Source organism: Chiloscyllium plagiosum, unplaced genomic scaffold (assembly GCF_037043375.1).
Source record: "Chiloscyllium plagiosum isolate Xiang-an unplaced genomic scaffold, Cpla_swu_hap1 HiC_scaffold_12, whole genome shotgun sequence".
NCBI classification, from domain to species: Eukaryota; Metazoa; Chordata; class Chondrichthyes; order Orectolobiformes; family Hemiscylliidae; genus Chiloscyllium; species Chiloscyllium plagiosum.
The window spans coordinates 79,956,705-79,969,745 of NW_028270150.1; the positions used below are offsets into that span (position 1 = coordinate 79,956,705).

The window sequence follows — 13,041 nt, forward strand, 5'->3', positions numbered from 1 at the left end:
CCCCAAAGCCCTTTCAACTGATTAATGCATACCTGACCATAACAAGGGGGAATTTATATTGCAGTTCAGATTGATGAGAAAGTATTTAAGAGCAGACTTTTCTACTGGTTGTCGGGTAAAGGAGGGGGTGGTGTTGGTGTTAGTAAATAGAGGGTGCAGATTTAGGCTTTAATCAAAAGCTGGGGTGAGATTAAAATTCTTTTGAGCAGTGAGTTGCCTGTGTTGAAATAAGATTCAGTCACATCTTTGGAAAGGGAATTCAATATATACATTTAATGGAAGACTTTTAGGATGGTGCAAGATGCAGAAGAGCGGAGATAATGAGATAGCCCTTCGAACTGTTGACACTGAATGGCTTCCGGCTATGTTGTATGTTTTCCTCAATGGTTAGGAGATTAGTCAGTCAAGCAGAGGAGATGGCGCACATTCACTTTACAGTTACTGCTCTTTGTGCCTGGTATTCGGATCCATGCTCAGATTTGTTCAGGCCAGAGCCTAATCATCTTGTAGATGCCAAGTGCAGCCCATGCAATGTCATCCAACATGTTTTTGAAGACATGTAATAGGACAGATGACAAAGGCAATGCTTCGACACTTCCCTTTGGTCAGAGGCTGGTTCTCACATTCATCACAGAGTTGCCACACACGATAGAATCTAACATTTGACTGTGGGCTCCTGTAGCTTCTGGCATCCTTGTAGTATACTGGTCGAAAACCTTAATTAAGGTCAAAACCTCTAACTCTTCAGAAGCTTTTCAATCCGTTCCAAAGATTTCAAAGGTGGTATCTTACTGCAGGACCAGAATGGTTGCATACCAGTAGATAGCTGATTTTGTGAAAGCTGGAACTAGCCCTAATTTACTTCAAGAGAACCCAATATACATGCCACATCAGCTCAGACAGTCACCTTTTGTCAGTGTGATTCTTCAATACTTTCAGGTTTATTTAGTTTTCTTGTAAATGGATTGTGGAATACCTTTTGCATCATATGAATGCCCATTCATCAGCCTCATCATGACAGGCAACATTGTAGTTCCTGGCACTATTAGCTCCCTCTTCAGTACAACTTCAGTCCCAAACATGGACATAGATGTCCATATGAAGAAGCATTGTTTGAAGACCAAGTGTCCGAACTTGTCCTTCCCCAGGGATGGAGAGAATTAGATGTTGCAACATATACGAGTGAGGCAACAAAACAAATCCAGCTGTCAATGTTTCAAAGTGTGAGCCTTCAAAATCAGACTCAACCATAAAAAATTCCAATATATATCCACAAAGACCTGCCATTTCCCCACACAAATGAAGGAGAATTTGAGCAATTTTCCCCTTAATTATTTGCTATACAACCATCAGAATTCTGTGTTATCGGAAGCTTTTTAAAAATTCACTCATGGGACATGGGCATTGCTTCTATTTATTGCCCATCCCTAATTCCCCAGAGGGCATTTAAGAGTCAACCACATTGCTGTGGTTATGGAGTCACATGTCGGCCAGATCTGGTAAGGGTGGCAGTTTCCTTCCCGAAAGGATTTTAGTGAAGCAGAAGGATTTTTCCAACAATCGTAAAGTTATCATTCGACTCCTAATTCCAGATTTTTATTAAATTCAAATTCCACTTCCTGTATTGGTGGGATATAAATATTGGTCCTCGGAGCGTTACCTGAGTTTTTGGATTGATAGTCTAGGAGTAATATCATGAGGGCAACGCCTTCCTAATCGTAATTTATCATGAATCAGTTTCCTGTTACTTGTTAAGTTACATGCCAGCTACAGTGTAACTATGTAGATCCATTTCTAGAGTTGTGTTTGAAGTGTTGGACAGCTATTGATAGTGTTAGGAACCAGTGTGCATGTAATACTGTTCCCACTGATTGAATGAATGAATCTAACATTTAGTGAATAAGTCCATTTGTTTCTACTTATTGTCAGGTATCGCAAAGGCTTTGAGCTCCAACCAACCTTGTACTCTGGGTCTAATTTGGCCATTCTCCTAATTGCAGCTGGTCAGCAGTTTGAAAGCTCAATGGAGCTAAGAAAAATTGGTGAGTACATCAGTGTTAAAGTATGAATGTTTAATTTCATTCAAAATGAAGCTTATGAGCCCCACCATAATTAAATGTTCACTCTGCGCAATTAAGAGCTGCAGGGTCCCAACTCTGAATGTTGCTTGTGTTGTACTGACCATTTCAAAAGTGATGTAAGATCATTAGGAGTAGGCCATTCCGCCCCTCAACCCTGCTGTGCCATTCACTAGGATCATGACTGATCCAACATTCCTCACGTCCACCTTCCTGCCCTTTCCCCATAACCCTTGATTCCCCAACTGGTCAAAAATCTATCCATTTCAGCCTTAAACATACACAAGGACTGTACCGCCGCAGCTCTCTGTGACAATGAGTTACAACAATTCTCAACACTCTGAGAGAATAAATTCCTCCTCATCTCCATCTTAAATTGGCACCCCTTTATTCTGAGACTATGCCCTCTGGTCCCAGACTGTCCCATGAGGGGAAGTATCTTCTCAGCATTTACCCTGTCAAGCCCCTTAATAACCCTATATCTTTCAATGAGATCGCCTCTCATTTTTCTAAATTCCTATGAGTAGAGTCTCAACCTGTTTAACTTTTGCTCATAAGACAGGCCCTCCATACCTGGGATCATCCAAATGAGCCTTCTCTGAGCTATCTCCAATGAAATACTATCTTTTAAATTAGGAGACCAAAACTGCTCTCCGTATCCAAATGTGGTCTCATCAGCACCTTGCACACTTGCAGTAAGACTTCCCTCTTCTTATACTCCAACCTCCCTTGAAATAAAGGCCAACGTTTCATTAACCTTCCTGATTACCTGCTAAACTAGCTATCTGTGTTTCATGCACACATACCCCCAAGTTCCTTCATGTTGCAGCTTTCTGCAGTTTTTCTCCAGTTAAATAATATGTTCTTTCGTTCTCCCTTCCAAAATGAACAACTTTGTATTTGCCCTCTTTATACACCATTTGCCAGCATTTACTTAATCTACCAATATCTCTTGTAAACTTTCTGTATATCCTCACACCCTGTCTTTCCACCTATTTCTTGTGGTCATGGCAGGGGAGAAATCTCCAAAGAATTCTGTAATTTGTTTTGTTATGGGGGCATGAGGTTAAGATTAGATTCCCTACACTGTTGGAAACAAGTCCACACTGACCCTCCGAAGAGTATCCCACCCAGACCCATTTCCCTCTGACTAATGCACCTAACTCTATGGGCAATTCAGCTTGGCCAATTCACCTGACGTGCACATCTTTGGATTGTGGGAGGAAACTGGAGCACCCAGAGGAAACTCACACAGACATGGGGAGAATGTGCAAACTCCACACAGACAGACACTGGAGGCTGAAATCAAACCTGGCTCCCTGGCACTGTGAGGCAGCAGTGCTAACCACTGAGCCACCGTGCTGTTAAGTGATGTAGGGACGTTTTTCAACTTGATCCTTGGTAATGCACTTGCATCAATAACGCTGGATAATTTCCTTTTGAGTGCAAAGAGCAATCGGAGCAATATATGGCCACATTTGCTGATCACTCTGAATTCCTGAGGTGAACTGTATTGATTTTGATGAAGCATCCTTTGAAAAGCATCACTGTCCTCACAATCGCCAGATACCTCAGCAGCAGCTTTATTACTTTATGTCTGTGCCAGGGGAGTTTGCCATAGGAAATTCCTGTGTGCTGTCACTATGATTTTCTGAATTTTCCCAAGATGCATAAAATTTTGCTTGTCCTAAAATTGTTTAAATATGTTAAAGGGTATGGCTGCTTCCTTTCCAAGACTTTGGCCTTTTTTACATTATCTATCAAAATAATTTAAGTGTAATCTTTTAGTTTTCCTGTCAAAGTAATGTGCTGATAGCTGCAAATGCATCTATTCCCGAAGGGGCATTCATTATACAGCACTTGTCACAGGTTTGGTTGGTTCCTATGGCTGCAGACTGGAATGGAATCCAGACAAACGACCTTTGCCCTGATGTTTGCCAAATGGCTTTTGGGTTCAGAGCTACTGTCCATTCCAACAAAGGTATCAAGAAAAGGGAGGGGATCTGTATTCACAGGATGACCCAGGATCAAACATAGTGCATTCCTGTTATTCATAGCTCAGTACCAAATGGTTGGCACTTTTAATCATGAAACTAACTGCTCCATTTACTGTTTAGAATCCTGTAGTTAGGAGCACCAAAACACTGGAATGATGAAATATGAATGGTGTCCTTTTCCAGAGACAGCAAGGACCCACTTTGCACAAGTGCCCTGTACTTACAATGATCAATTCACCTCTTGTATAGGCATGCGACTGAACAGTCTGCTGGGTAGGAAAGGAAATCTGGACCAAATGAACAACTTCTACGATGTGGGCCACTTCTTCATAGTCAGTATGTTAGCCAAGGACGTCAACAAGGCAGTGCAAGCAGCTGAGAAACTCTTCAAACTCAAGCCCCCTTTTTGGTAAGAGTTGTTGTTTGAGTGAATTGACTGAGTCTGGGTCTGACCCCATCGGAACACAAAGAGAGTGAGTATTACTTTAGGGTGACATTGGTTATTAGCTGCTATTGAATCAATGGTCAGGAAAGTCAGGGGAGGTCTGTAAAAATGGAGCTGCTTTGTTATTGGCCATTGTGCAGAGTCAAAATTAAAATTAAATAGAGGAAAGCCATGGGAGTAGAGTTGAGCAAGATTAAATCGTGCTTTAAAATACAAACAGTGAATCAGTCACCAGCTTCACTCCTGGTTTTTCTCACGATTGCTGTTTCCTTTTTTAAGAATTTTTTTAGAGGAGCACTGCATTAGAAATGAGATTGAAGTGCCTTGGAGGAAGGAGATGCCTATTAGAATTTGTGGGTTATACAGACTTTAGGAAGGTCTCAATGAAGAGTGATAGTCAGTGATTTATTAGAGTTCATTGAGGAAGTAATAAGCAATGTAGATGAAGAGAAATCTTTTGGATATGATGCACTTAAGATTTTCATTGCTTTTGATGAGGTGCCATGTTGAAGGTTACTATGCAGAACAAGAGCTCATGATGTAGGGGGCAATATATTAGCATGGATAGAGGATTGGTTAGCTAACAGGAAGCAGAGGATAGGCATGCATGGGTAATTCTGTGTTGACACGATAATATGAATGGAATACTGCAAGAATCAGTCAACTATTTAGAATTTATTTAAATGACTTGGATGAAGAGGCTAAATTTGATGGTGATACAAAAATATGTTGGGAAGTACATTGTGAAAAGACAGAAAGAGGCTGCCACACAATAAAGGTGAGTTAAATGAACGTGTATAAAATTGACAGATATGACATATAATTCAGGAAATTGTCCACTTTGGCAGTGAGAATAGAAAAGCAACAGATTATAAAAATGGAGCGAGACTGTAGAAATCTTTAGTTATATATGTGTCTGGATGCCCTGGAAACTGATTTATAAAAAGTTAGTATGATTAGAAAGGCAATTAAAATGTTTATTGCAAAGGAAGGAGAATATAAATGTAAGATTGTTTTGTTACAGTTGCATTGGATTTTGGTGAGATCACGTTTGTGTACTTTTATAAAGTAGACAAGAATTGCATTCGTAGTTCAGAGAAGATTCACTTAACTAATCCCTGGAATGAAAGTGTGATTCCATGTGGAAAAGTTGGACAGGTTTGGCCTGTGTCCATTGGAGTTTAAAAGAATGGGAGGTGATCTTATTGAAATATCTAAAGTCTTGAGGGCCTGCTCAGGGTGGATGCTGAGAGAATGTTTCTCCCTTGTGAGAGAGACTAGAATGGTCTCCCATTTAGGATGGAGATGAGGAGAAATATTTTCTGAGGGTCATGTGTGTGTAGAATTTATTCTCCAGAGAATTGTGGAGGCGGGATTGTTGAATATTTTGAATGCAGAATTAGGTAGGTTCTTGGCTCATAAGGGAGTCAAAGGACACCGGGGGCAATGTTCCCTCTAGACTGCATGGCCATGCAGCCAATTGTAGAGCCTGTGTTTGGATGCATTGACTTCAGGCTCCAGAAGCTGCAGCCATGCATGGATATTGGAGGTCTGCACAGCAGCAGGAGACTTTGATCAGGGGTGGGAAGGAGAGTGTAGTTGGGCACCATGATCCGATTGACCATGATCTTATCAAACGATAGAACAGGCTGAAGTAACTGGCTGACTGCTGATCCAAACTCTTATGTTTGCTGTAGCAGCAACTGGCCATAAAACTAATGACTGCATTTGAATCGTAATCCTTGGGTTCATTTCAAAGCAGCCATGGTGAAATGTCACTGGGCCTGTATTTGGTGGGTAAGAAAACAAGGTGGGAAGTTCCTCCTGTTTGCTGGGACATCCAGACAACAGCATAATGGGATGGTCCGATTTTAATGTGCTGCTGAATGCCCAAAGCAGGGAGGGTGCAGAGATAGCTTCCAACATGGACACTTGAAAATTCACTTATTCTCTTTCTTTTCTTCTGAGGATCAAGTATTACTCACTGAGTTTGCAATTTGTGTGAGCAGATGCAAATAATGCTTCATCCTGATGCCAGATTTTCTGGAAGTGCAGGAATACACTCATTCCTAGAAAGTCTGCCCTCTCTGAACATCATCCACAATCACTGCTTAAAATCTCAATAAAATGAAAGCTAGTCAAATAAAGAGAAATTTTAAGGTTTAATCAGTGAGGATAATTAAAGCAAACACAAGCTGTTGGGTACTGTGTTAAAGCCAGAGAATATTTCCTAGCTTATATGCTTGTATATTTAGGGTGTAGGTTTGCTCGCTGAGCTGTAGGTTTGATATCCAGATGTTTCATTACTTGGCTAGGTAACATCATCATGTTTGTATGTTTGTTGGAGTAGCTTCTAGTGAGGAAACCAATGACTGCTCGTGAATTGTATGCCTTAGGTTCATTTCAAACGAAATATGGAGTCTACTTTGAAAGAGCGTAAAAGCAGAGCTATCCTCTCTACCTTTTTTTTCAGGTACATGAAGTCATTAGTTCAGAACCTGATCTTGTTGCAGCAATTCCAGAAAATCAACAGTGATCATTCCCCAAAACAGGAATGTCTCAATTTCTGGATGGATATCATTGTGGAAGCAACAAGGACCAATATCTGTGGATTACGTTTTCCAGTAGGAGATTTCTGTTTGTCTTTTACCAATTTTCTCCCCTTCAGCTGTGTGGGTGGGGATTTTGTCTATTAACAGTGTTAGCAGCAATAGTAACTGTTTTACAAATCCCCCATTAGTGGTGTGTTAACCCAAGCAGCATGTATTGATCCTGTGATCAGCTCTCAGAAAAGTGACTTGTTTATCATCTGACATCTGCATGTGCATTTTTCAGAAGTAGACACTGGATAGCAATCAGGAACTAGAAATCTTTATATTTCTTCCTTAACCAGAGGACACTGAAGTCAATTAGAGTGACTTACCAGTGCCTCAGAATTTCCTTAACATTCCCCAACCTCCCTCAACTGCCATTTTATAAATTTTAGACTGACTTTACCTTCACATTGTCCCACCATTTTTATTTTTAAGATGTCTTCTAAAGTTGCATCTGACCTTCAGGGAGGTGACAGAGGATTAGGCTACTTTAACTTAAATTATTGTTCTTCACAATAATTCACAACTGCTTAGTGATATACTATCATTCAGATTTCCTATCCTTATGAAGAAGCCGTTTGGCTTACATTCTGCCCCATCCATTGACAATGCAAGGTGATGTCAGATACTTATTGGAGGTAACTTGGACTTCATGACATAGTTATGATTGGAAATGCAAAGTTAGCAGGCGGCTGATTTTATATTGCCTGCTTTAGACGCTCACGGCCAAACAGAGCCCCATGATGTGTTGCTCTAGTTCTCTTAAGGGTTGCCCATTACCTTCCTCCTTCAAGTTTGTTCCTTCAAGGCAGTCAACTTGCCCCTGAACTTCTGCTCGTGCTCCATCATGGAGGTGCACAGGAGATGATGAGGTGGTTCCACAGCCATTTTCCCTATTCACAGGGGTTTAGAGAAGATCAGAATAGACACTGGCTCTCTCAGCAACAAGTATTTTTTTGTAAAGATCTCATTGGCTTTCAGGATTTATATAATCTAAATCTAATAACACCATAAATAATAAGTCAGAAATGAGAAAAACAAAATAAGGGAAGTGTTTTTAGCTCATGCCATCAATGAGATCTTTTGTTTTATCTCCTTTTATGATTTCAGGACAGTACAAATCGTTTTACAGCCAGTTGGGTATACCTAGAAGTGAAATTACTGTTGTAATGCAGGGAATTTAATGGACACTTTATAATCATTAAAGTCTTCAAAACTGATCAGAATCTGTCTGAATGAAGGAATAACCTTGGCAAACATCAGGAATATTTCTTCTGTTCTTCTTTGAATGGTCCCTGTGAATTTTTAACAGCCACCTAAATGGGAAAACAGGAGTTTTGTTTAATATGTCTCCTGAGAGACAGCACCACTGATGGTTCAGCATATCTCATGACTGCACTGAAATCTCAATCTAAGTTTTGTGTGTTGTCTCTGCTGGGGTGGAATGGAGTTAGAACATAGAACATAGAACAATACTGCGCAGAACAGGCCCTTCAGCCCTCAATGTTGCGCCGACCTGTGAACTGTTCTCAGCTCGTCCCTACACTATCCCATCAAGATCCATGTGCTTATCTAAGGATTGTTTAAATCTTCCTAATGTGGCTGAGTTAACTACATTGGCAGGCAGGACATTCCACACCCTTACCTGCCTCTGATATCTGTCTTAAATCTATCACCCCTCAATTTGTTGCTATGCCCCCTCATACAAGCTGACGTCATCATCCTACTAAAAAGACTTTCACTGTCTACCCTATCTAATTCTCTGATCATCTTGTATGGCTCTATCAAATCCCCTTTGTGGTTTGTGGTGTTTAAGCCTGTGACCCATTGATTGATCCGAATTGCCACTCAACGTACAGGATTTATGCAGGCTCTTTTCCATCTATTTTATTTCTCCAGCCCAGGATTTTAAAGGACAAATGTGAGGAAATTGCAGATGCTTCCAAAGTGCATTCAGTTGAGGAAATTGTCCATTCAGATCATAGCCAAATCATTCAGGAGATAGGCTAGAAAAATGTCTTCATGCAAAGATTATGTGGACCTTTGTTTTACAAAAACACCAGCAGAAATTGAATATTGATTGATGGATTTTTTTTTGTCTTGAACATGGAATTGATAAACATGAAAGGATTTAAGATGTAAAACAGCCATACTCTCAGTGAATAAGGAAACAGGTTTGAAAGACTGAATGACTATTCCTATACACTGATCCTGATATGAGGAATGCAGTAAATCATCCCAAAATCCACCTGCAAAATGGAAACTATCCTGACCCCTGGAAATGGGCTTAATTCTAAGTTGCATGCAGGGATTGAGAAGTGCTCCTGCTGTGCTAGAAACCCGTGTCACACAGTTTTCTTCTCTCAGAATTGGAACAGTTCCTGTAGTTAGCTCTGTACAAAGATATGTAGGTGTGTGATGATGTTTGCGTAATACATTTTGTTTATTTTTTTAATGGGACATGGCATCATTGACAGTGCCATCATTTATTGCCGCTCTCTCTCGAACTGTGTGGCTTGTTAGGCCATTTCTGAGGGCAGTTAAGAGTCAACCACGCTGCTGTGGGCCTGAAGATCCATGTAAGCCTGACTGATTAAGGACAGCAGGTTTATTTTCCTAAAGAATATTAGTGAGCTAGATAGGTTTTTACAAGAACTAATGGTAGTTGCTATTAAGAGATTTATATTGCAGTTTTGTTCACTGAATTTAAATTCCACCAGCTGATATTATGGAAATGAGCCTCTGTCCCCAGAGCATCAGTTGAAGCCTTCAAATTACTTGTCCAGTGACAATATCACAATATAACTGCCTCTCTGTGTCTCTGACAAAGAGAGAGGAATTATTTCAAGCATAATCTCAACTAGCCCAGTTGTGTTAAAAACATAAATCAAAGATCTTTAAAGTACTCTATTGCAATTGCACTTGGATATATTGTTTAATTTATTTATTATGCATTTAAGCATTATTCTTACTCTAACCATATCAGACTTCGTTCATTTGGGAATCAAAATTAAATGTATTTAGCAAAAGTAATAATTTGAAACGTAGTTCTGTGTTGACATTATGATGTGTAATAATACTAATTAATGTCTTAATTGTGTGTAATTCATCTGGATCTGTTCACAGTAAATAGTTCCATTAAAACAGTAGAGAATTTGATCAAGTGTCTTTGATATCACACATTGCAAATGTAGCCGAAGATGTGCAAGTGTTAAATGATGACTGTTTTGTTCACACTTTCAGGGTAATGGGTTCTTCTGTTCTATCTTAGGTTTTGATTCTTGAACCAACAAATGTCTACCAGCCATCTTATGTTTCCATAAACAGTGAAGCAGATGAGAAAACCGTTTCCATTTGGCATGTCTCATCAGAGGAAATGGTGCGATTGGGAGAAATCAGACCTTTCATTTCATTTTTAATTTATTGTGAATGCTTCTCTGCTGATTGTTGTCTGACACTTACAAACCAAAGAAATCTGTGGTTCACTTGCCTGATTTTATCCATGGCATTACTGGAGTTCGCCTCAGCACCCCAGCTTAAGCAGAATTCCAAAATTCAGCCAATATTGGAAACAAATGGCCAGATTATAGATGCATCACTGGTGATTTGAGGGCAAATTCACAAAAGCTTATCAGAAATATTACTGATCTTAAACAAGATGGGAAATATACATGTCAGAGAAAGAAAGGTTTGGACTTTGACACCATGAGGCCTCCTCAGCCCCACCTTGATAAAACAGATAGTGAAAAGTCGTCATCTAATTCAGACATAAGAGAGGCCATTTAGCTAAAGTATTGAAGATAACCATAGAACTATACTCAATCAGTATCTTCAAGAGAGGGGAACAGATAATTGAAAAGAAGCAAACAGGCATTAAAGGAGATGAGGGATTCGTTGAAAAGTGTTTTTGTATTTCAGCCCTGATGAGTGCAGTTTGAAAGAGATTTGAAGCTGAACCTTTTTAGCAGTATTTAAGTCCTGTACTACGAAGCAACTATTAATAATCAAAAGCAAGATATAACAGATGCTGGAAACCTGTAATAAAAAGAAAAGAAAATGCTAGAAACAGAAAAAGTCCATGAAAACCACACGTTGTTGCACAGATGACAACAGAAGATGGCTAGTATGAAACCCTTGTAATGACTATCTGGAACTTTAAAGGCCATTATTGCTGTCTCTCATATCGGAAAGAATTCTAAATCATGCTCCAGGAGTGTGTTGCCCATTGTAGCGAGATGTTGACACTGTTAATTTCAATGGTTAATGTTCTGGGTTAGAAATTCAAATCCATGGCAGCTGATAGAATTCAAATTGAATTGATGAACCTGGAATATAATACTTGTTTCAGAAGTGGTGAACATAAAGGCATCATGCTTAGGGAAGGAAACCTACATTTCTTACCTACTCTGGCCTACATATTACTCCAGACGCATAGCAACATGTTCAACTCCTAACTGCCCTTTAAAATGGCCTGAGGCCTTGTGGTCCAAGGGCACTTGATGATGGACAGCAAATGCTGGCCTTGCCGGTAACATCCACATCCTGTGAAAGAACAAAACAAAAGTTGTGCTTTGCCTTTCAAAATAAATTTATAGTTCCGGTTGTAGATTGTGCCAATTCAGATGCAACTTACAGTTGCTTTATCTACTTATTTGTTCTGAGGACTCTAAGATCAGTTACAGACATTTATGCTCTAAACTAAATGCCCAAAATTTGGGTTACTCATATCATTGTTTAAAAGGGTCACTCGATCCAACACGTTTACTTTATTTCTCTTTGCAGATGCTGCCAGGCCTGCTGAGCCTTCCCCACAATTTTTCTCTTTGGTTCTGATTTACAGTGTCCGCAGTGCTTTTGGTTTTTAATGAAAGGATTAGATTTTGTCCAGATTGACAAGATATTTGAGATAGAATGATTAAGGAGGATCAGGAGACATGAGTGTACCATGGAGAGGTGTAGATCTAGAATTGCTGTCAGAAGGTGGTTCTTTTGGTAGAATGTCATTGATCCAAGGGACAAACTGACAACTTTTGCAGTGAGTGTAACTTTGCGATAAGCATTTAAAAGAGAACTGGAGGCACTCCTGATTGTAGTTGACTACAAACAGAAGGCGAGGAATTTTGATGAGCACATGCTTTCCAGTCACCATTTTCTCCTGGAATGTATTAAACTACCTTTTTAGGAGTAATTGAAGAACTTCTCTAAGTGTGTTCCCAAATTGAGCTTAGATTATTTTTCCATATGTGGGGCACTTAGGATCAATGCAGGTCATGTATTTTAAGGAGATAAATAAGATATGTGGTGAGAGATACATAGATACACTTGAGAATGTTCAAGAATTTTAAGCATGTATTGTCCTATTTCTTGAAGAATGATGGATAAACCAGCCATTTCTTGTCATACATTGTTAATATGATTATGTTTACTCCATACTTGACTAAGTATGTTGCAACATAATACGAATCACTTTATACCTCCACACTAGACTGTCAGCAAACTGCAGAGATATCTTTTATAAATGTTATTTGTTGGCAGTACTATAGTTGTTAACTTAAGGGAGAAAAACTAACCAAATCTGTAAAGAATTAAGATCCTTGATTTGCTCAGGTCAAAATACAGAATTTCCAGAATTCAAACAGCAGCTTTTCCATTCATTGATTGTCATTTACATTGGCAAGGTATTCAGATTAATACCGTAGATACACCACACACACACACACACGTACAATCATATTGGACTTATGTTAATCCCTACATTGTATACACATTATTTGTATGGCTTTCGCTCAGACCTGAGGTGGCTAAGTGACAAATAAATGCCCAGTCTGTGCTCAGTCTAGTCTCTGTCTCCAATTTTACTGTTAATACTGGACTGGATTCACACCTTACCAAGTTTGTTGGAGTATACTCTAAACGTGACAGTGAGA

General features: G+C 39.5%; 1 protein-coding gene across 9 annotated transcripts in view; it reads left to right on the plus strand.

The window, feature by feature from the left end:
- map3k15 (mitogen-activated protein kinase kinase kinase 15) overlaps positions 1 to 13,041 on the plus strand; it is a 133,800-nt gene that overhangs the window by 59,293 nt on the left and 61,466 nt on the right. For all 9 annotated transcript variants that reach the window (XR_015758916.1, XR_015758914.1, XR_015758915.1 and 6 more), the window contains 4 exons: positions 1,930 to 2,042; positions 4,325 to 4,484; positions 6,994 to 7,144; positions 10,386 to 10,493. Coding sequence is in view for 4 of the 9 variants with exons in the window: in XM_087992975.1 (XP_087849101.1) it covers positions 1,930 to 2,042; positions 4,325 to 4,484; positions 6,994 to 7,144; positions 10,386 to 10,493 (532 nt within the window). In the remaining 5 variants the exon portion in view is untranslated. The remainder of the gene's footprint in view (positions 1 to 1,929; positions 2,043 to 4,324; positions 4,485 to 6,993; positions 7,145 to 10,385; positions 10,494 to 13,041) is intronic.